General features: G+C 36.3%; 1 protein-coding gene across 2 annotated transcripts; it reads right to left on the reverse strand.

Moving 5' to 3' along the window:
* Positions 1 to 907: 907 nt before the first annotated feature.
* On the reverse strand, positions 908 to 16,624 carry KRT222 (keratin 222). 2 transcript variants are annotated; one of them, XM_025169387.2, is made up of 6 exons: positions 16,461 to 16,624; positions 8,567 to 8,695; positions 6,625 to 6,845; positions 4,614 to 4,693; positions 3,061 to 3,169; positions 908 to 2,004 (listed from the first exon to the last, which is right to left on the reverse strand). In XM_025169387.2, exons 1-6 carry the CDS (start codon positions 16,554 to 16,556, stop codon positions 1,791 to 1,793), a joined length of 849 nt encoding a protein of 282 aa, XP_025025155.1. In that variant the 5' UTR covers positions 16,557 to 16,624; the 3' UTR covers positions 908 to 1,790. The 2 variants fall into 2 exon arrangements, with proteins under 2 accessions (XP_025025155.1, XP_087999381.1); XM_088143255.1 differs by having other exon boundaries at positions 16,378 to 16,509.
* Positions 16,625 to 24,286: the final 7,662 nt, after the last annotated feature.

The following is a 24,286-nucleotide window of genomic DNA, read 5'->3' on the forward strand; positions in this document are numbered from 1 at the left end:
TGTTTTGGTGTCAGAATATGTGTGTATCTTCCTGGGAGTTAGGCAGGGTTTTTTCTTCTATTGAGTTGTTAACGAGTGGCTGCTGAGGGTGATTAGCATGTTCATTGTGTGAGTTGTTCACGCGTCCTGGTGGTTGAGCTGAGTTCATTGACCTTTTGCAGGCTGTATTTTTCAGGATTGGTAGCCAGGTTTTGTTGATTTTTAGAGTAAAACCCCCAACCCTTCAGGCACCCTCGCTGATCTCTGTAAATACCCACAAAAGGGTCACATCATCCTGGGCACAGAGAGAACTTCTCCTGTCTGGGCTCCTGCCCTCTGAAGATGAAAACTTCCAGAACATGGCCACACAGCCCGGAAGACCCACACCAGCCATTTAGACTTCACCTTTGCCTACGGCTATCAGATGTGGGTTGCAAACGTCAGGGTGAACACTAGATGGCAGCAAAGAGCTGCATGTTAATTTTTATTGCCATCTCATAGTTGTCTGGATTTTTTTTTGTGCATGAATTTACAGTCAATCACCTTAATCTTTTACAAATTAACTGTTCGCTGCTCTTGATTTCTGCACAGTGCAATCTTTGAATCAAAAGTATATTAATGTACTGTGTTTGATATTGGTCCATGAGTAAGCCAGGCTTGGACACACAAAATGTAATTATTAAATTCACTGATGTATTTATTTCTTGCCCAGTTCTAATCCGAATGAAATTATACAATTTTATTCAAGGTTAGGGATAATAACTCATTATTTTATTTTAGATGCCAAATTTCATTTTTAATTGAATATTTAAAAAAGAAGAAAAAAAGAAACAGAAAAAAATATAAAAATAGAATCAAGTGAATAACAACTCATTATTTTAGAAGGCAATGTTATCACAAATTTTAAAAAAAGATTTATTACTTTGGTTGTAGCTTCGACTGGGCTATAGCACAATTTCATAGAAGTACCTATATCAACAAATGATATGCTTTCATATGGTCCTTAGAAGTAGTGTTCAAAACATTGTTTTACATTGTTTATTAAAAGTCCAATTGTTTTGGTACATGGATTTTTGAATTAAGTACCAATTATTAGTCATTCTATTTGCATTATAAGAATAATGTTAATAAATCACCTTGGATAAAGTAACATACAGACTTCACTGGATTAATGTAGGATTAGATGTATAGTGACCTTCTTGATCCCTTGATTTTGTATGGATTTATCATTTGGTGTGAGAGAAATACAGCTATTTGATAATTTACTTATGATAATTATATCAATGGCCAGATACAGTAAAATTATTCTTAACTCTCCATGGGATAAGCCCTTTTAATTGTAGATCTTACATTTATTAGTACTTAGTTCTACAAAAACAAATCTTTGAACACATTAAGTGCTTAAATATTTGTTAAAAGTTCTAAAAGCAAAGAAACAGTATTTGGAGGAAAACAAAAACACAAAGCATTTCCTCAGATATATATATATCAATAACCTAATATGAGTTTGCAAAGCAAGGCCCTTAACCTTCTCTAGTTATCTTTAGAAGAATTTCTGAGTTACAGAAATACGTATTTGTTCACCTTTTCCCATAGTATCTTAATTCACATAATCCCTCAATGATCTTTGATTCATGGAAGTTGTTCAACACATGTAGAGGGTGTCAGTTGGGGAAAGCTATATTAGTTGAAACAATATACAGCACTTCTAGTTAAGAAGTGATCATGTACTTTTTCTAGATTCATACCAATATTTATTTTTGAAATAAATATCCATTCCATGAATAATCTTTGAGTAAATCGATGCTGATTTAAGTTTTGATCGATGGGATGCTGCAAGACCGTCTCATAACCAATCTCACTTCAATATCAGGCAGACTTTTCTGTTTAATATGTAAACAGTCTTCATCTGTGGCTGCCAGGTGAAGATCAAAGCGCAGAGAAACAGATTTTTTTCTTAAGTGAGGGTTATCCTTGAAGAAAGAACCTTCCCATTCTTTAATCACTTCATCTACTTTTTCTGTCCTGAAACAATAAATTAGATTATTATGTGTAGGTATTCATGCAAAACATATCTTCAGGCTAGGATTTCATTAAATTATAAAAGACATGTTTATACCCAGAGATGTTTATTTTGGTGAAACAAAGACTGTGTATGAACATCTGTTCTGTATTTGTCTGTCCACCCATCAATATATATGTTATTTCTAGCGAAAATGTTTGAAAGCTTTCCGCTTTATTTTCTTGTAGTAAGACATGTATTCCTAGGCAATAGACTGACAAAATATAATCTTTCCATTGTTCTCCTTAGTAAGATATATAGCCTATACATTGTGAGAATTTTTTTCCCAGTAAACAGACACTTTTATCAAATGTTTCTTAAGGAGACAAGTAATTTGACATAGTTGTGAGTGTTCTTTTTATTTAGAATGAAAGCAATCTAGGGAATTCTTTAAGGGAACTGTTGGATTTGCTACCAACTCTAAACTTTTCCTGATCTGGAAATTCTTTTGTTTCTTCCATTCTTCCTCTTCTTTCCTTGAGGTTATTAAGCACATGGGGATGGTATAGAAAAACACAGTTACTTCTCTTTTTAACATTTGAACAAAGAATCAAATTATGTCTTATTATATAACTTTAAAAGGTTATAAATAGATTCCATTGAGATTACCATTAAGGTTAACTTCTTTATAATATTCTCTTAGCTCTCAGAGCAAGGTAATTTACATTATATAAAGCAGCATTTCTCAACCTTATCAACTTCAAGATGTGTGGACTTCAACTCCCAGAATTCCTCAGCCAGCCAATATTTTTTATTTGGTGAAATATATGGTTGGTCAGATAAGAGGCTGACTTTAAATAACCCTACTATGACACAAGGGGATGTGGCCTTACTATTATCATTAAGGATAACTCTGGTGCATTTTCTGTTCATTGCATTAAATGGATTCTGTTTCTTGTTGATTAGTAATACATAATAAAGTTATTGGGAATTAAAATATTCTAGGCTGCACCTAATTTTGGTCATATGTATATGAATTATGTATGATACACACACATACACACACCCATTTAACTTACTGTATTGTACCATGAGCTTCTGTGCTATCCTTGGCAACACCTCCATTTAAGACCACTTGCTTTGTCAGTATTTCTACTTTTTCAATTTTGTGTTTTTTTAGCTTGCTTGCTATGTGGAGGAAAAAAAATTCAAAACATGTTAAAATATTCAATATTATCAGATGCAGCAGCAATATTCTGTACTTCAAAATGTGCATCATGTTTATTTTCGGTGCCTTTTAATTCATTTACCCAGGAAACCACATTTTTGAACATAAAGGCTGTATCTGTCCCACAAGGACCCATGTATGCCATTCAGTTACTTAGCCAATATGTTAATATGACTTGTTTGATCTGAGTGGAATTGTGCAATTATACTGTAGTGTTTTATAAGTATTATTAATGTTGAGTTATCTCTACCTCACTCTTCTTCTTCTCACCTCCACTTCTAGTGGTACATTCCTCTGCTCCAGTTCTTGGCCCACCAGCTTCTTCTGGTTTTTTTTAAAGAAATATATATATAAGAGGTATAGCACAGTGACTTAATATGATAATCCCATTTATGGCAGTGCACGTATACTTATTTATTAAATACAATAAAGATTTTTCACTTTTTCTTCACTAAAAAAAAGTCATTATTGCCTCCATGAAGAAATTTAGCATCGGAGAGGGAAAGGACCTAGACTAGCTCTCTTTTTAGTTTCATTTCTCTACTGGCAGGAAGATTTTTCTAGCATTAGAGAATAGCGTTGTGTTGTTATACACCACCCAGAGTCGCCTGTGGTGAGATGGGTGGCTATATAAATTGATTTAATAAACAAAATAAATACATGTTAAAAAACCAGAATCTCTCGTAGCTTGAAGTGGCTCAGCCCACTCTGACAATACAGAGTGTCCTTTGTATGTAGAAGTCCTAAAGGAGGTAATATTTCCAGTTGCATTTAACTACTCAAGAAAATACAGTCTGTTTCACCACAATCTGTCTGTACTGTGGCTTCCTGACCTGTATATAGGTTTTGCACAAGCAGCTTACTGCATTGTCCCTAAGTCTGGCACCTAAATCTGATTAGCCAAGCGGTCAACCCAGCAACCCCATCGTTATGTGAAAGAGCTGATAACTAAGACTTGTAGCGGCTTTTGAGAGGGAAAGAGGGTGTGGCCTTTGGATTTAAATTCATTTACAGAGAGAGTATTCACCATTATCTGTATTTGTTCTTAGGTTGCTTTCAGAATTCCAGAAAGTAGAAATACCTCACTTTGCCAGTGCAGTTACATAACAAATATTTGTCTGTAAAAATATAGAGGCGTGGAGAGAGGAATTTAAGGAGGGGCAATGCCCTTTCCCCCAGCTATGGGTCTATGGGAAATTATTAGTTCAATTTGGATATGGAAGTCTGAACATCATTGTCCAAAACATTTTGTATTTTCTTCTTGCAAAAACTTAAAACTTGGGTGGTGGTTTCCTGATATTTTAAAAAGGATGATGAATATTTTAAAAGTGTGAGAGCCCCATTTTAAGTCAACTTTTGATAAAATAGTGGACTCTTTTATTTTCTAGTGTTAAGTAAACTCACATGAAGGTAAAATAAATGCTATTCGGCTGGTGGTAGGTTTTCTAACATCTTTTCTTTCTTGGTGTTTTGAACAATGAAACCTAGAAAGAAAGAAAAAGTGACAAGGTGAAATAGGGGTGTTATATCTTCTGAGTACAATCTTGGTGAACTTTGTGGGTTGTGCCAGAGTGCCTATTACTGCTCATTGATGTTCTTGCTGAGCATGTTGCTTTACAGTGCAATGACTTTTTGTCCTTCATTGTACTGTGTAGACTGCATTCTAGCATCATCAGTGCAGGATTTTATTAGTTTCTTTTCTAGTTATGCTGCAAGTTTGGGGATGCTGCTGGGACACTCTCAAAGCCTACAGGTTGTTAGGGTTATTCACATGTATTACACTGAGTACTATTACCAGGTGGAAAGGAATCAGGTAGAGAAAAGAGACTGGCAGAAAGGTAGAGAAAGGAAAGGATGATATGATATTACACACCTCGGACTTCAGATCTGCCCATCATTGAGTAGGCTCTCCGGTTGATTTTTCCTATGGGGCTATGGCCCTTTACAGAAAACCAGTTCCTCACCCCTGCAAAGGCCCAGTTCAGACATAATTTTTCTTACTTAACCATTTATGTGGAAGTTTACATATACAGTAGTTTAATTAGCCATAGTTTCCTGAGGTTTGAACTGGGAAGCTAGTTTCAGAACCTGATTTGTTCCAATCCTGATAATAGCTTTCTGGTTCTTCTGTTGTGGCACATGGAGGAAAGAACAAATTTTGTAGGCACAAAACTCAATGTAATTGTGTAATACGCTAAGCTATGTTATATCTGAACTTGATTTCATAGTCTCAATAAACTATGGTTTGTTATGAGACTGAGCCTCCATGAACCTATCTCTTGCACCCACTTTTTTCCATGTATAAGAGAAGATTATCCATTTCGGCTGAAATGTACTATAGATTCTAAAAGTGATTGTTCTTGGTTTGCTTTATGAACAATTTCTTAAGTTCCAAAGTAATGAGCAATGGTTATGGTTAGTACAAAGATGAAAGCAATAACTTTATGAACTCTTCCTTTTGCACACAATGAAAAAGAGGAGGAAGTGCATGAGTTGGAAGTTCACGCAGACTTTTTCTTTTAACAACCAATTATGTTTTTTCATTACTTCTCTGGAAGAGAAACCATGCCATGTTGAAAGAACATGTTATGGTATGTTGTTTTGCGTAAAGTATTTCAATCTTTAAAATGTGGTTCTACTTTATTGTCTCATAAAGTAACAGAAAACAAAAATAAGAGGGAAAACAACAATTTGCTTTTGTTTTTTAACCTCAAAAACACGTTTATATACTGATTATAGCATATAATCTAAATCTAAACACAAGCCTCCCCAGTCCCCAATCAACTGTCTTCTAATTGTCTAACTGTTCTCCTTCTCCCCAACCATGGGTATCGTTGGGGGGCATCTGATGTTGCCATCATGCAAATTATGTAAATTAATAATTCACAGGATATGTATGATGATATTGCGACACATCTGATGTCATTACAGCTTATACCAGATGCTGATGTCCAACATTTTATTTCTTTATTAATCAAATTTATATAGCTGCTTATCTCAGTATCTGATTCTGGGCGGCTATATAAATTTGATTAATAAATAAATGTTAATAAATAAACATTTCAAGTCATCTCTTCCACCTCAGCATTCACTGTTCTCAGAAATTCTCCTGTTCCAGTCCAGACTTTCCTCAATTCATTATCAAGCAATGAGTGAGTACTGCTTGTTTCACTGATCTGATTCACATACAACAGAGAAGCACAATGCAGTTGGCTTGGTTTTGGCTTGGTGTGATAGGTGAACTTCCTCATTCTGGCTTAGTCTTATGTATGAACCCAAACCATAGTAGTCTGTGCTACACACAACCAATCCAAAGAATCCTGGTGTAGTACACATCCTTGCAGTCATGTTGCAATTAATGCCACATGCTTAACAATCCTAATCACTTTCAGAACTTTGATTTACATAGAGGTACCTTTTCTCTTCCTTCTCCAGCAGACTGCGGTATGTAGCTATTTCCTGCTCAAGTCTCATCTTGGAATTCAATAATATTTCATGTTGCTGGAGCTGTTTTTCAATGTCCTGCCGCACTTCTTGGAGTTCCTTCTCCAGGCCTTCAATCTCTGTTTCCAAGTGCTTGAGCTGTGTCTGGTATCGCAGTTCTGTGGCCTGCAGGGAACTTTCCAGTCCCCTCTCCTATTACATTAAGTTACTGATTAAAATGACAAGGTGTACTTCCAAACAAACCAAGACCATTTTGAAACAATCAGTGATAGCTTATTTTCAGAAAAATCCAAATCTTGAATTGATTTTAAAAATAAAGTTTTTATTAAGTATAATAAAATCTATGTTTAAACAGTCTGTTCTCTTATAAACAATATAAAACATAATTACAGTTGATCGGGGTTTATGGATAGGCTTATATCAGAGTTAACCATTTAATTCCTGGATGTGACCCCCATGAGATCAGATAGGCAAAAGGAAGGTAGGGGACTTATACAAGTGACCTGAGGAGAATTTTTTAAAATTTATTTTCTCCAACTTCCTGACTACATCTTGAATAGTGTAGTTCTGGTAAAAGTCAGTCAATTATTGTTGTTTTTTTAGATTGTGATAGTCCTACGAAATGCTGGTTAAAAAAGGATACAGATATATGTTTTATATTTATTAAAATTATTTTTATTGTATGATTTTGATCTCAAGTGTTCCCAGAGTGGTTTTCATTTGCATAAAGTCCCTAAAAAGGTTCAAAATGTGAGCAGATTTAGATATTATTAAAAATGCTTTTACAAAAAAAGCCCAGTAAATTAACAGGTGCAATAAATCAGAACTTTGAAGAGAGGGTATCCCACAGCTATGAATGTTCATAAATAAACATGAGAGATGAGCCTGCAGTCTTTAGCAAGAAAACAGTAGTAACCCTATTAACAATTCTGAAGTTTAATGCAGTTGGGTATCATACAGAATTAGGGAGGCCTATATAGAAATATGTAATTGTGTGTAGCAAATAGAAAGCTGACAAAGGATGACCTGGCTGGAAAATATGGGCTATGTGAACAAGATGGATGTGTACTGTGGGGTCTCTTTTCTGTGTCTTTAGACACTGTGAAATCAGCGGGACAATTTGGAAAGGAGCAGTAGTGGGGTCAGTTGTCTAGACATAGGGTGCAGCAGGGAACCCCCAACATAAATCTGGTCTATTCGGTGTCAGGCTGTATTGGTGTGCTGGTCTGGCAGGGCCTTTGGCTTTAGTTTAGGAGTAGTACAGGGTGTTGAAATTCTCCTTCCAAAGCAGCTGTTCATGGTAAGGAAGAGCTTCTGAAATATACCATTAATTAATTCCTTAACTTTGTTAAAATAAAATGGCTTAGTTCTTGCAGAGTGGGTATATTACTTCAGGTTGCCCCCTATTATAAACCACAGAACAAAACATAGTCAACTCTTCAGATAAATTTTCTACATTATAAAACAGCATAAAGGGATACTTTTTAGCCTCTTTTTCTGCCATGTTTATTTTTCTACTGATAAGATTTTTTTTAATGAAGAAATATTTTATGGAGAAATATATTTTGTGAGCTCTCACCTGCAATATAAAATAATAGCCTAAGCATAGATTTACATCTCAGTATTAGTTAGGCTACTATCTGTTTTCTCAAGAACTCTCCTGAAATAGCTACATTTTTAATAATTTCTTCCCTCTTGAGACCTATTCATGAATTAATTTAAACTTCCCCAGAACAACTTTAATATGGAAGGACATTTTTGTCTCTCTTATTAAAGCCCCAAAGCAGCTATAGTCAGTGCATTGTTCTTGTGTTAGAAGTGATAATAAAGATGTTTTAGACCTGTGAGCTAACAAAAAAAGAAATGTTTTCTTTTTGAAAAGAGTTTTAGAGTAGGTGCTTACTCATACTTACTGTGGCATGAAGAGAGTCTATTTCAGTCTGCATATGATGCCACTGACGTCTAGCTTCATTTAGTTCTGCCCTGGCTGCTTTTAAGATTTCTTCATCTTTGTTCATTCTTTCACCTGTGACTTTTTCTAGCTGCAGGGAACATTCATAATGTTAGGTCACCACTGCCAGGAACAGTGACACTTTAAACTTACTTCTGTGAGTGAAACACCACGTTTCTGAAACATCATTCAGTTCTTCCCCTTGTAATGTTGCCTGGCCTTGCAACTGAAGCAAAGCAAATCTTGAATTTCAATCCCAGTACAGTGGTTATGAAAACAGTAATGTAAACTATTTCTAAATGCTAATAATGATTCTAGTAAAATAATTTCTAAAATGTGGCAGAGTATTCTAAAAGTTGTAGTTCAACACATGTGGATGGCACCAAGTGGGGAGGATTTCTGCAGGATATGGTACTGGGCATGATATCCTAATGTTATAGTTGAACTACTTGTGGTTCCCCTGTGTCTGCCTTAAAATGTATCCCAAAACTTCAGCTTATTCTGATACTAGCAGCCTGACTGTTGACCGGAGGTTTAAAATCTAGCATCGCGGGTACTGGAATATTAGTTCCTTCCCAAGTGGCACTCACAAATCCCCCAAAGTTACAATCATTTTTAAAAATATAAAATGGCAGAAGTATTGCCAGCTTGCTAAATCTGAGATTTCAGTAACCTTATATAGGGTCTCCCAAATTTGGACAGGAAGAGAGGTGTATTAGTTTATAATAGCCCAAGACGTTTGGTAGCATCTTTTCAGAGATATTGTAAAATCATAGTTGAGATCATTGAAATCTTGAGAGATAGATGTTTTAAGGTGATTTTTTAAAATTTTGTGCCATTGTGGTAGATTGACAGCATCCATAACCTGAAAAGGTTGTAAATCCCTGGTCCAGTGACACATCTGGAGATTTCTAGAAATTAAGTTTGGGGGCGGGGAGAGATAAAAATCCATATCAAATGTAAGTCCATATGAAACATGAGCCCTGTTGAATCATTCCCTGCCCCAAGGATTAGAATGGAAATGGGTCTTTTGTGCCCACAAGGACAAGGCTGTGCTAGTTGTATAGTATGATTTAAAACTTTGAAAGATTAAGGTTCCTGCTTTTCTGAGGAATCTATATAAGTAATGTTGGCTTCTAAGATGTGGATGTGTGCAAGACCATGAGCCTGTGTCAGTGGGCTTTTTCTCACTATTTTCATGCTATAGGACAGTGTTTCTCAACCTCAGCAAATTGAAGATGTGTGGACTTCAACTCCCAGAATTCCCCAGCCAGTATGGCTGGCTGGCGATTTCTGGGAGTTGAAATCCATACAACTTCAAGTTACTGAGGTTGAGAAACACTGCTATAGAATGAAGATAGAGAAACTGATTAAGAGGTTTTTTTAAAATGCTGGATGAAGGCATTTAAATGCTGGATGAAGGAATTTAGATTCTGAAATTCAGGTTTTGAGTAAGATTGGTGAGAAAAGCAGGAAACCAAATAAAAGTAATTTAATTCCCAGATGCAGCCACATTGGGTGATGAGACAGTATTCTTGTCAAAGAGTAGATTATTGATTACTTGAAAATGAGGCAAAGCAAGAAATGAAATGCTTAGCTGTTTGGAATAGTTCCTCTATGACATTTAGAAAATATTAATGGATGCCAAGAAGTTAATGTATTGGCTAGAAAGGGCCTAGCATATGCAGCATTTCAGTCTAAAGCTCCCATCATATGTAAGCATTTGTATCCAAAACATCTGGAGGGTACCACATTAGGGAAGATTACTGCCAAACATGTTATGATATATAAAAATAGATACTTTTATGAAGTGTGGTATAGTGTTATGGCAGGGGTCCCCAAATGTTTAGGCCAGTGGATACATTTGGAATTTCAAGAACATTATGGATACTCTCAAAATGGCTACCTTGGTGGGCATGGCCTGGTAGAAGACATTCATTTACCAGAAAGTAAATGGATAAGATTGTTCCCCATAATCCCCTCTAATCTTTTGGATGCTTTCTATTTCTCAATTTATCTTTGTCTTTTCTGCTGGGCAGACATGTATGATTCAACCCAGAGTGCTGGGCTACAGCTTCTTATCATTTTTATTTTCTAAGAAAGCCTCTGGGATTATATGTGAGGCCCAGAAGCATTTTTGGCAATTAAGATTATTGTCGAGGCTGATATTTGTTTTACAGCATAGTGCTCCTGCTTTCTTTTTTTTAAAATAAATAAAAAAACCCTTTAAAAAATAAAGTGGGTAATGTGGCCTGGTAAATGGATGGGTAATATGGCCTGGTTTCAGGCTCTTTGGTAGCTGTCTGAACTGGAAGAGATTATTTCCCAAGCACAATGTTCACAGAGTTCTCTTTAGCAAGATTTATTGAGATGAAATGGGTAAGGCTGCAAGAATTTCAGCAAGTGAACTATTTTCAGTTTAAAATCAATGTATCTCTTCTTGCATTATGGCAAAGACTTTTTGATCCTGTTTCTCCTAAACTAGTTATGAGGTGGGTCTCCTTCACTTAAAGTGGGGAAATTTGCAGCTAGCTAGTAACTATATAATAGTTGCTTGAATCTTGATTAGTCTGGGAACCAGTTCCTAACCTCTGGTGGGCATTGATGGAATTATCTGTGGGCACAATTATCCTGGCAAGCACCACATTGGATTTAAAGTATGAAACTAAGATTTGGTTAATCCAGATTCAAATCAAGCCAAATTGAGGGATTGGATAGAGGAAGAGAATACTGTATTACAATATAGTGGCAGAGCAAGTGGGATTTAAAGGAGGTTACTCAGTTTTCAAGCAGAGAATAGTTTCATGCCCTCTGACAGAGAAGTATTTCATATATTTGCAAGGGAAGCTATATGCCATGTTTGTAGACTTAAATCTGCTTTCAGTTCCATCCCAGAACAGTGATTCTGGGACAAACTTACAACATCCATGATAGAATATTGCTTTTCTTGATAAAGCACCTCTATAAAAATACCTTCTTTCAGGTGCATTGTAGCCCAAAAGGGGATTTATGTAAAGCAGACCAAGTGATCAGAGGTATACATCATTGATGTGTGTTGGCACCCAGTTCGACCTATATGTAAATGACATAGCCTCTAATTTATTCTCCCTGGAACATCACCACTGAAACTGGCAGGGAAGGAAATTCCCATATTATATATATAGATGATGCTGTACTGCTGTCGCAAACTAAAAATGTTTTGCTAAGAATGATGAAGCAGTTTTCCATTTATTCTGTTCAAGAGAGTTTACAGTAGTGATACATTATAATAAAACAAAGGTTCTAGTGTGCTTTAAAGGACATAAGAATTAAAATTGGTTCATAGATGTATAATCCATTGAACAAGTCGTTAGATTTAATTACATCGGTACATTACTTTCCAAACATCTCTTAGTTAGGTTGTACAGAGAACTCTTGCTATACAAGGTGTGAAGATTATATCTTCTGCTGTCACTTGGTTCTTTTCTAACAGAGGGGCAAGTTATGTACCTTCAGTATTTATGGTTTATAAAGTCAAGGTAATAACAGGATTATTATATGGTATTCAATTTTATTTTGGGGAATGAAATGACATGGAATAAGTCCAGACTAAATTTTAATGGGATGTACTAAGGCTACTTTGGTGTGTTAAGGGTGTTGAAATAAGATTGGAAGTTGGTAGCCCCTCCATAGCTTTTTTACCTTAGACTTATGCATTGACATTTGCACCCCTCATGTACAAGTTATTTGATGTTGACTTTAGGAAATACTTATACAGATGTTTGGCTTAAAAGTTAAATCATAAATACCATGGGACTATCCTTAAAACAATTGAAGAGGTATGATTATACAGAGGCAAAATGGCAAGTTAAAGATGGTTATTGATATACAGGAAGTATTTTCTGAAGCAAATGCAGCTTCTTCACTGCTAAAGAGAGTTAAGAGGTGATTTTAGAGCAACACAGTATTTTGAGATTCTCACAATAGCTAGATAAAGAAAAGCTTTCACAGCACCCCTCTTTAACTTCATTCTTTCAATGGTCCCTGAAGGCTGATACAGAAAAAAATACCACTGAGATTACTGTATGCCCTTGTGAATCAGGATAGATTGAAAGAGTGGAGCACATCATGTTTGAATGTGATTATTATAGAGATATCAGATTTGTTTTTTCTGGCCTCCTTTCTTACTCCACTTATAGGAATGACTACACAATTCTGTTTTGCATTGCCCTTAGGGTCAAACAAACCAAAACAAAAAATTATTGAGCAAAAGCCAAATCTCTCTCTCTTGCAATCAAAAAAATAACTTTTTTTGGTTTTTGGTGCCTTCAAGTCAGTCTTGATTCCTGGTGACTGCATGGACAAGTCCCTCTATTTTCTTGGTAACATTTTTGGAAGTGGTTTGCCCTTGCCTCCTTCCAAGGGCTGAGAGAGAGTGACTGGTCCAAAGTCACCCAGCTGACTTTGTGCCTAAGGCAGGAAAGAACATAATTATTAGCAGCTAAATTTTGAGGGTTTTGATATTTGGAAAACAATTTCTGTTTATTAGATTTTAAAACTCCACTGTGCATTTTAAATCAACCTTAATTACTAATTAATAAACTTTTAAAGTTAAATTATTATAAGGTAGATTTGAGACTCGGGGAAGTGCTAGTGTTGAAATATTTAATAATATGTCTTTATAATAATGTTGTATTCTGTCATAGTTTTTCTTGGGCTACAATAAATAGAGAGATTAAAATCAATCATGAATTTCAGTGGGTAAGTTGAACCAGTCACTACTTCTTAGCTTGATATACTGCACAGGATTATTATGAGGGAAAATTAAGAATACCAAATAATCCACAAAGGCTATAGGGGCTGTAGTGACTGACAGGTCCCTTCTGGGGATGGGTGATCCTTCTATTTTCTCAAAGAAGTGAATCAGTCGTTAAAAAGGAGCAGATCAGAAAGAATAACTGGCAGCTGCAGATCAGGCTCATGCATTTCAGAGCTATCCCATTATATTTTCTGTCTGTGATGCCATTAAGATTGAGCTTCTCCATATTTTTATACAGAAGCTAGCCAGACTCGTTATTAAATCTTGGTTTAGCACTGGTGACAGAGCAATGCCCTTTGGTGCATCTGAGGGCAGTAGGGTAGCTTAGGGAGTAGGTAGGTTTTGCCTACTCCTCTCCTCTGAGTAGTTGCTACCTAACATAGCTACCAGTACCAGATTTCCATCTGTGCGGAAGGGATTCTATCTCTTGGTAGAGCTGGACCGAAATGGAACACATTCTGAGAACCCAGTGAATAAGAAGACCCACAAAACCAGTGTGTGTGTGTGTGTGTGTGTGTGTGTGTTTCAATTACTGAATTCGTTACCACAAGGCCAAACGTGCATTTCCAGAAGTTTCAGACACTTATCAGGTTGTCTGAAACAAAGTGTTCAAGAAAGGGATGGTGTGTGCACAGGGAGCTAAATAAAAAATTTATTCAGGAACTACTGAGTAAATTATTGTTAAAAAACATGCTCCCCTGGACTAAGGACCCGTTTCACTAACCATAACGAAACTATTTCACTAACAATAACCTCTCACAATATTAATGGTATACAACTATGGAATAAGCAGCAGGAGCAGCACAGTCATAGCATAAGACAGCCACCGTCAAACTCGCAACTTTATAAAAGAAAACCAAAACAAAAGTAATAGAGCAATCAGTCTCTCTAATGCAAGTAAATGCAAGGTTTTTCATTTTCTAATTTTCTAATGCAAGGTTTTATTTTCTAATGCAAGGTTTTATTTTCTAATGCAAGGTTTTACATTTCTGTTTGTAAAAGCTTTGAGGGATATAGAGAGGCAAAAGTCTTCTATAGGTTGGTTGCATGACTTTGGGACTACCATTGTAAACCTTGCTACATACATTATAATATGAGAGCATTGAATATGGTCCTAATGGAGAAAGGTTCTCTCTAAGGTATGTTAGACTAGGGTTCCTCAACCTTGGCCACTTGAAGATGTGTGGACTTCAACTCCCAGAATTCCCCAGCCAGCCATGGAACACAGGAACACTGTGTTAGACCAAAGCTGCTGAAGACTTTAAAGGTTAAAACCACTATCTTGATTTGAAAGTGAACCAGTGATGAGTTCTGTCACATTATAACTGATTGAATATCTCTTGACAAATAATGCTGGAAATTTGAAAATACTTGTTGAAAAATCTGACCAAACAACTTCCATGTGCCCCTATCCCCAGCATCTTTATTGAACAAGATGCCATTGGCATGTTTGTGCATTTGTATTTCTTTGGTCCCAAGAATATGTAAAGTAGTTTTAAAATATGGAAGCATGTTTTCAATGATTGCATACAAGCTGCCTAAAGAAGCCAGTAGGCGCTTTGGATTTGATCTCTAAAAGGTGCTATGGAGTATGCAGGTACCTCCTGTCTGCAACAGCATAAAGCTGTTTTTTCCCAGGATACCATGGCATCTGCAGAGGATAGCTGTGTCACAGAGATGTAGTTTTCCAGAAAAAAGATGAAATGAATGTAATTCCAGTTAGCATCTTCATTTCAATTGCCATAGTCTACAAGTATTAGCGAATAGGAGGGAGGGAGACCCATAGAACTCTGCTTTTCAATTGTTTAGAACAATCTCCTGAAAAGCAAACATAATACAACTTTAGAACTGCTGGACTCGCCTGAAGTGGAGAATTTTGATCCTGGAAAAATTTCCAGGCCACATTCCCAAGGAAAAATGCAGTTGCTTTGAGATATTTCAGGCCAGTGCTATGTTTGTGCTTCCGTGTCCTCCAAAGCATTTTTTGGAATCTGAATCCAAAGTGCTGAACAGTCCTGCTACGAACCTAATAATGCTGGCTTGAGGCTTAAGAATGAAATATAAAGATGCTGTTAAGTTAAACTTGATTCTTGGCGACTACGTGGACACAACCATGGAATTTCCTTTGCAACAGTTTGGAAAGAGTTTGCCATTGCCGCCTTCTTGTATCCTCTGGAGATTTTCCATCCAAATAACCAGGCCTGATACTGTTTATTTTCTGAGCTACTGTATATGGAAGACCCACATCCAAATTGCTAATCTGCTGAGAATCTTACTAAGTGGCAAATTATTCTAGGCCAAGCTATCTGTGACATGAGATTAAGATGAGTTGCACCTTTTCTGAAGCTTTTGGGATTGGATCTGCCAGATATCTAAACAAACTATAGAGCAAGCCAGCCATTAAAAGATACAAAAGCATTACTCGTTCAGAAACAGCAAACTCAAAAGCACAGTAGGATGCTCAGCCTGCATCTTGCTTAATGTTATTCCTGACAGTCAGACCAACCAGTCTGGTGCATTTTATGGCTGTGATTCAGAGGCATTTTTTGCTGGGTGAATTTTTAATGCTGTCCTTGTGATTGGATAACCTTTAAGAAACCTGAGACTTAAACCAGGCAAGCAAAGCATTGCAGAATGCTGTGATCCTCACTTTTGTCTTTTGGGGATGCTATAAAACACAGGCGCCTCTAAACCTATCTTTAACATCATTTCTTTACCGATCTTAAATGGTTTTCTTCCTAGAGAAAATTACCTCTAAAGGATGAATGGAGTGGGGGAGCTGCATAACTTTTGTTATTCTATTTCAACAAATATCTCCATGCAAGGTGACACAACTCTACTTTGCCATTCTCTATAGAAACCTCAACCTATTTTCCCCTACTCTCTCAGTCTAGACATGCTGTACTATGAGAGAGAGAGAAAGACCTGATTGCCTTCCCCATGAAAATGCTGCATTGAAAATGTAAATACTGTACCTCACAGAGGCTGCGAGAGGAACTGAGTGCACACTGGATTGTCTCCTTATTCGAGTAGGTGCCTGTCTGTATATGGTCATTACCTGGGTCCCTGCCGAGAGGACGGTCTCTATCTGACTTCGGCTGAGGAGCGTTTCATAGTTTGCCCTGATCTCATTGAGGAGCTGGGACAGTTCCATGCTGCTCCCATCCTCCACCTTGGCTAACTGAACCTTATTGATAGGGTGAGAAGATTGCTGCAGCACATTCCCAGCCTGCAATAGGAATGAGAGGGAGAGAGACGGAGGAGGGTGAGCAGAAAGGGAAACTCAGATTTTTTAAAGCAGCAGCGTCCCATTCTTTGAGAGTTATTTATCATGGCTCTTTTCAAACTTGGCCTTACAGCTGGCTAAAGAAGTTGACTTGTGTACAAGCTAAAGATTGGAACAAATACCTACTATTTTTTTAAGGAACATTAAGTGAGAGACATTTCAGTGTGATTTTTTTTTCAATGTAGGACTTAATTGTTGCATTGAAACCATGCCCTGTTTCGTGGTTTCAATGTTCATATGTTTCTTTTGGCAGAACAGATATTTGCTATTATATCTTACTGGGTATATCAGAGATGGACATCATAGATTTCAGTCCTAAGTACCATTTGCAAAGGGTTGGGGGAATACCAATAAAACATGAGTTGCTTATTCATGGCATATACATGGCCCCCTCTGCAAGCTATTTTCTAACATGAGGGTAAATATTCTTGATGTACTTCTTAACTTTTTCACCGGTTATTCAGTCAGTCTGTGTTGCAAATGATCTAATCCACTCACCAAGAAGATAATGTAATTCAAATGGAAAATAAACCCAGCTTTTGGCTCTTTGCATAATAGCGGGAAATTGGCTTATAGTATTGGTTCTTCCCTCAAGAAAAAAAAAAAAACACCAATAACTTTGTTTAGTAAAGAGTCTTTTTAAGCACATTCAGAAAAAAATAGGAGGAGCCTAGAAAGATTTTTTAGGTTCAAAGGAGGGATCAAAAAGCAAACTATATGAGTCCAGCAGCATGCTGATCAATCAAAAGAATGGCTGTTCATGAAAGGTGCATTATTGAAAACTTGATAAAATAAAGGAGGATAAGATGTGAACACTTATGCCCTTTTAAGTGCATTTTTAAAGTAAACAGTAGGCTCAAAAGGAAGTTTCTTTTGTTTCAATATTTTAAAACATAGTTTCAAAGAGGGAGGAAGAAAAGTAAGAACCTTTATCAGCTGTTTCATTATTTATTATTTTGTACCATACATTAGGAATACACTGAGTAGCACCTGCTAAGAACTGAGTAACATTAAATGTGATGCCTCCATATTTCTTTTGTGCCATTATTTTAGCATGTAAGCCTAAGGGCAGGGATTGTTTTTCATTTTTCTTTTTGAAAATTAATCTATAAACTACCTTTTGGCTTAAGTGCAAGATAAAAAGAAATGATAAGCAAGTTATATGAATCATATAAATTATAATATTTGTTTATACGGGATTACAATTTTGTGAATCATTGTATAATCATCTGGGCTTTCATACAGCTAAATGGCATTAACATTTCTTTGATTTAAAAGGTACTAAAGAATAATGTATACAAGTTTAGACATTCTACAAACTTCCAACATCCAAATGTAATATTATAGCTCTCCAGTTTCTGAAAGAGTAGCTGTATTAGTCTGTTGCAGCAAAAACAACAGTCTTATGACACTTCCAAAACTAACGAAGTTATTCTGACAACCTTAAAAACTAACAAAATTATTCTAATAGCCTCCCCTACTTAACTTCCCTAACTTCCTGATTCCTTTCTACAAAACTTAATTATTTTAAGCATAAGACATAAAATAATTTGCTAATAAGGAGATTTTAAATAAATGGTACTTCTGGGTTTGCACTTTGGTACTTTGTTTTTTAATTGTGGAGTCCTTGGGGTTCTCTGAGCTTGGTTGTTTTCTTGCAAATGTTTTGTTATCCGGCTAGGTAACATCTTCAGCGCTAGAATGGAGTGGGGTTTGCTCTCTGTTTATATACTGTGGCATGCCTTGCCAGTGTTGGTGGGGGTGTGGGTTTTGTTTTATTTATTTATTTTTTCCCTCTGGTAGTTCCTTGATTAGGGTATTGTTTACTGCTTGATTGTACGTCTGGTGGTAATCTTGGTGTTAATTTCTTATCTGGGTGATGATTGCTGGTGAGGAGATGTTCTGGTCTTTTGTTTTCCTTTCTATTGTCTCTTCTGAATAATGTGAAGATGTTGTTTATTTCTGTGTGCCTGTTGATGGCTGCCTTGTCTGAATACCAAGCTTCCAAGAATTCCCTCGCATTTTTGGATTTAGTTTGATCTAAGATGCTGACAGTTTCCCAGTTGAAACTATGGTTAAGTCTGTCCATGTGTTGTGAGATTAAGGAGTTTTCATCATGTCTTCTGACTGCTAGTTAGTGTTCATGGATGTGCTCTGCAAGCCTTCTGCCTGTCTGTCCTACATAGTGGTTGTTACAGTCCTTACACTGTATGTTGTAGATGACTCCTGGTTTTTCTTCTTGGGCTACTGGGTCTTTTGGTTTGCTTAAGATGTTTTGGAGGGCTTTAGCTGGTTTGTGTGCTATGGAGATGCCATGTGGTTGTAATAGTCTCTTGGTAGTTTCTGAGACGATTCTAATGTATGGCAGTGTGATCCTTTTCATAGCTTGTGTTGGTTGTGTTGCAATAGGTTGAGTGGTCAGGCACTTTTTGATAAAGTGTGGATGTCCATTTTGTTGGAAGATGTTGTATAGGTGGTCTGTTTCCTTTTTCTGCTGTTCTGGGTTGATGCAATGCGTTGTGCTCATTTGAATAATGTTCTTACACAGCTCCTCTTGTGGGAGGTTGGGTTGATACTTTGGTAATGGAGCACTTGATTAGTGTGGGTTGTCTTCTGATAGACTTGGGTTTCTAATTTGCTGTTGTTTCCTCTGCTGATGAGGATATCCAGGAAGGGTAGTGTGTTGTTGTATTCTTCCTCTCTGGTGAATCTCAAAGGAATAAAATTCAATAGTTACCATGCTATTGATGTGCAGTTCAAAAGAACATGAGCATCTATGAAAACAAAAATGAGACTTTTAAAACAAAATTAATATGTCATATATCTTCTAGCCAAAAGGGAGCCACTGTGGCATAAGACCACATCATATGAATCAATGTTGGGTTCAGAACACTGTGTTTCCTGCTATTAGCTAATTCCTTCTAGTATTTCCTGAAAAGATGAATAGGTATCCAAGATAAATGAAATATGTGGTACCAATAGAGGCAAATATGTGTAGCTCAGGGTTGAACTGTGGAGTCCTTGGGGTTCTCTGAGCTTGGTTCTTTTCTTGCCAACGTTTCATTACCCGGCTAGGTAACATCTTCAGTGCTCTGAGAGCATCAAAGATGTTACCTAGCTGGGTAATGAAACGTTGGCAAGAAAAGAATCAAGCTCAGAGAACCCTAAGGACTCCATAAATGAAATAATTGTGCTGAATGAAACATGATTTTTATTTATTGATTTGATTTATTGATGACATTTATATCCCTTATTTTGTTCATGGGCTCAGTAGCATACATAGCACTCTCTCCTCCCATTCTTCTTTACCACAACCCTATGCTGTAGGTTGAGTTAGGCTGAGCAAGAGTGAGTGGCCCAAAGTCACTCTGCTGTGCTGTGTTGTTGATAAGGGTGGATTCAACCTGGGTTTCCCTGGTGCCAGTCCACTACATTAGATCTATAGAAATAAGATATACTGTAGATGCCTCCCAAAATTCTGTGTATGTATTGGATGTGCCCATTCACTTTTCCATGCCTTCCTCTCTTCTTGAATAACTAACTTAGCATAATCCAAGACCTGTTGATAAATAATTGTGAAAGGCTTATTTGTTGTAAATTCTCAATAAATAAAGGAGGTTCTGAAGTATGTAAGGCAGTCCATATCTAGATGACGAAAACTGTTTTGATTACTGTTCAGTACTTTTTGGTAAGTGGTATTTATATTGCAGTTTAAGTAGCATTATCATCTGTTCTTACTAGTTCATTTTAAGTGTACACTCCACATTCCATACATGTTCTTCAACAAAAAGATCACCTCACTGTTTTCAAATTTGGATTTCCCTTATTGCTAATTAGCATAATCAAAATATTCAAATTGTAGCTGGCATGCTAGTAAACACCAGATTTTTCTGGTGGATAATATAAAGAGAGGAAGTATATCATATTTCCACAATAATTGGACCCTAAGTCCCTCCAATTTATAAGGGGTGTCAGATGCCAATTCCAATATAGCCAATGAAAGTTTCCAGCAAAACTTGCCATTAAATGACCTGAGACAAAAGACAGGCCTTATGACATATTTAATGTGAAAAATTAAAATGTCCTTCAATAATCAACAACTGGAGCTTTCTGAATGAAACATTAGGCTGAGAGTTCCCCCAAATAATCCTCCAAAATAGTATGTTTGCATTCTGAAAATATAATTCAGATCATCTTTGCTTATCCCATGCAATCACTCAGAATTTTATCAGTAGAATCTCTTGCACTCTGTTATTTGTAAACTGTACTTCTGTGATGTGACAAGTAGATATGAAGATGGCTCAAAAATCATATACAAAGAGTATTCACCTAATTTAATCTAACTGGAGAGGTATAGGATGCTACAAGGGTTGGTCCTGAGTCTTCTACTGCAATATTTTCATTAATGATTTGAATGAAGAGGTGGAAGGAATGCATATAAAATTTGTAGATGACACATAATTTGATGGGATAGCTGATACCTTATAAGATAAATACAATTCAAAATGAACTTGATAGGTTAGAGCAGCATTTCTCAACCTTTTTATCCTGGAGGACCTCTTGAAATAATTATCAGGTCTCAGATAACCCCTGCATAAAAATAATTATATCTATAGCTGACAGTACATTAGCATGATCAGTAAGCCGACTTGTGACCTCTAAAAATTCCCACCACTGTGAGTGTTAGAATTTCATGGTGCACAAAGTTTATTTATTTTTAATCACAATATCTTGCAGAACTCCTAGTGACCTCTTGCAGAATTCTAGGGTTCTGCAGAACACCATTTGAGATAGGCTAGGTTAGAGAAATGGACTGAAAGTAACAGAATGAAATTTAACAGACAAGTGCAGAATTCTTCACTTAGAAGGCAAAAGTCAAATGCACAGGTGTAAAATACTGTAGGGGACACCTGGTTTGGTAATGACACTTGTGAAAGAGAGATCAAAATAGTAGTTGATTGCAGTGAGAATATAAGTCAGCAGTGTGGAGTGGTTACACAAAAAGCAAATGCAATTTTAGGCTGAGTGAACAGAAGTATAATTTCCAAATCAAGTACTCTATCTCCTTTATTCTGTTTTGGTCAGATCCTGCTTCTACAGCTGTGTCCAACTCAAAGCACCATACTTAAGAAAAATTCAGAGAAATTGGAACAGGTTCAAAAAAGGCTAGCAAGGATGATCCAGGGATTAGAAATCAATGAAATAATGAATTTTAAGTTTTATGACAATTGTAAATTCTCTGTTTATTTACTGACATTATTATTTACTTATTATTATTATTAATTATTATTCATAATAATATTATTATTACTGATATTATTATTTTATTTTCCATCCAGTAGGTCCTTTCTCACTATCTTCTTTTTTCTGTAGTCATTTATTTTATTCCTTAAACTTGTTAATATAACTAACTAACTAACTAAAAAGGTTTATTAAAAGAAAAGGAAAGGAAAGAAATTAAGCCCTGTAAAAAAAGATTCAAGGAGCTGGGTGTGTTTAACTTTGAAAAAAGACAACCAGAGAAATAGGTGGAAGAGTTATGGTAGCTATCATAGAAGGATGTCAAGACTGCCAAGGCCTGTTTTCTCTTGTTCCAGAGTGCATGGAATGGAATAATGGATTAAGCTACTGAAAGTCAGCTTTTGACTGAGTTTTACAGGAAACGTTTTAGCAGTAAGTGCAGTTTGATAGTGCAACTGATCAGCCAGAGAGGGGACAGGCTTCCTATCATTAGGGTAGAGTTAGGGTGTGTTCAAACAGAGGCGAGTCTGTCATCTGCTTGGTCTAATTTGGATTCCTGTCCTGCACAGCCTTCTGGATTTGATTGCCTAAATGGGTCTCCAATTCTTTGATTATGTAATTCTAGTTTGGATGGCTTTAATATTTTTATTGAAACCATCTTAGCAAATTCGCTGTGTTAGTAGTAGTACACTTTAAATTGAAAAAGGAGCACAGTGCTCAATTCATTCAAGCTGTGACCAGTCTGTTTGTGCCACTTCAGGCCCAAAATGGGAATCTGTTATGTGAACTCCATTGTCCCAGATTAAATCAGTCCATTTGACACTTCTAAGTTATAAAGTTGGAAAATGACGTAGTTTATGCAGATTCATCAGAACTTCTCTTGAGTAAATGTTGCTAAAATGGTATTTGGTATTGAACTGCTTGTTCAAACTAGATGTTATCAAATAAAATTGAGATACCATAGCCTTCTGGATGTGAGCTCAAAAGCTACCGATGTGGAGGCAACTGTGTTTATTACATGGTTATTTCTGGTTTACAACTATGCATCATATTTAATAATTAGCTAATTAGGTACCACTGATTCAATGTAATTGTATGGAGAAATGCTCTCCTATCATGACCTGTTTTTAGTAATAACTTGGATCTTGTTCAAGAAAATTACAGTAATCACTTAATCCCATCTGCCAGCATTATAACATAATAATTTGTTGCTCCATGAACATAATCATTTTCTAGTTTGCTCATATCACATAACCAAAGCAACTAAGTTTTTCTTGCTGATCAGAGACATAATGGAATAATCAATCTTATTTTGCCAAGGATTAAATTGTTATTTCTCCTTGCAGCCTTTGGTATTCTTAATGATCAAATCCATAATTCAAAGGCATCTATTTTCTTTTTCCTTTTTTTTTTTGCTTATGGTATGGTGTTGGTGTGTGCTTGTCTTTAAAATCCATCTAAATTTTTTGCTAAATGTTAAGTATTCTGTGGTTTTTTAAAAAAGTATGAATAATATCTGTGAATCATGACAATCATTTCCCTATCCTCAGTTCCCAAATTAGTAGGCAACAAACAAAAAGAAAAAAAGGAAAGAAAAAAAAAATAATCACCTTTACTTTGAGGTGCGTGAGAGAAGTACAAGTCAGCCAATGGGCATAACCACACTCCTCCTTTCAGTCTGTTAGTCTGAAATGGACATATAACAGTGTTGTCCAAACTTGGCCACTTTAAGATGAGTGGACTTCAACTCCCAGAATTCCCCAGCCAGCATGGCTGGCTGGGGAATTCTGGGAATTGAAGTCCACTCATCTTAAAGTGGCCAAGTTTGGACAACACTGACATATACCAACAAATATAGCAGTTTTTAATAACTAATGAATAAGTGCTCTGGTGTGTAAAAATTTTAGTCTTCAATATCAGGAAAAGGATATTTACACTCTAACTCCTTCATACGTATATTCACATATGTACATATGCTCTCACGAATTTAAGAGCATAGAAGTGTGATATGCACATAGCAGGTACTGAATCTCACATAGAGAAAATTAATGCAGTAATCAAGGTGGTCAAGTGGAAGAACTGTACTGATGAAAACATAGGAGCTGAAATACAATACAGTAATCTTTCATGTTTACCTTTTGGGCCATATAATTTGTATGGATTTTTTTTTTAAAAAAAAAACTTTTCAAAAACTGAATTATGCTGATATGGTGATAGAACTGTCTTCCTTGTGTCCCAAGCATTGGGCAACTGGTTCTTTTGATAATTGAATGAGAGAGCTAGTTGAAAGAGGAAAGCACGTTCAGTGGAACATCAAAGAACTATAGACTATCAAGTTCCAACAGATCATGGTAGGG

Source organism: Python bivittatus, unplaced genomic scaffold, assembly GCF_059951505.1.
Source record: "Python bivittatus isolate LINGU-HERP-01145 unplaced genomic scaffold, Pbiv_v1 ctg000410_np1212, whole genome shotgun sequence".
Lineage (NCBI taxonomy): Eukaryota > Metazoa > Chordata > Lepidosauria > Squamata > Pythonidae > Python > Python bivittatus.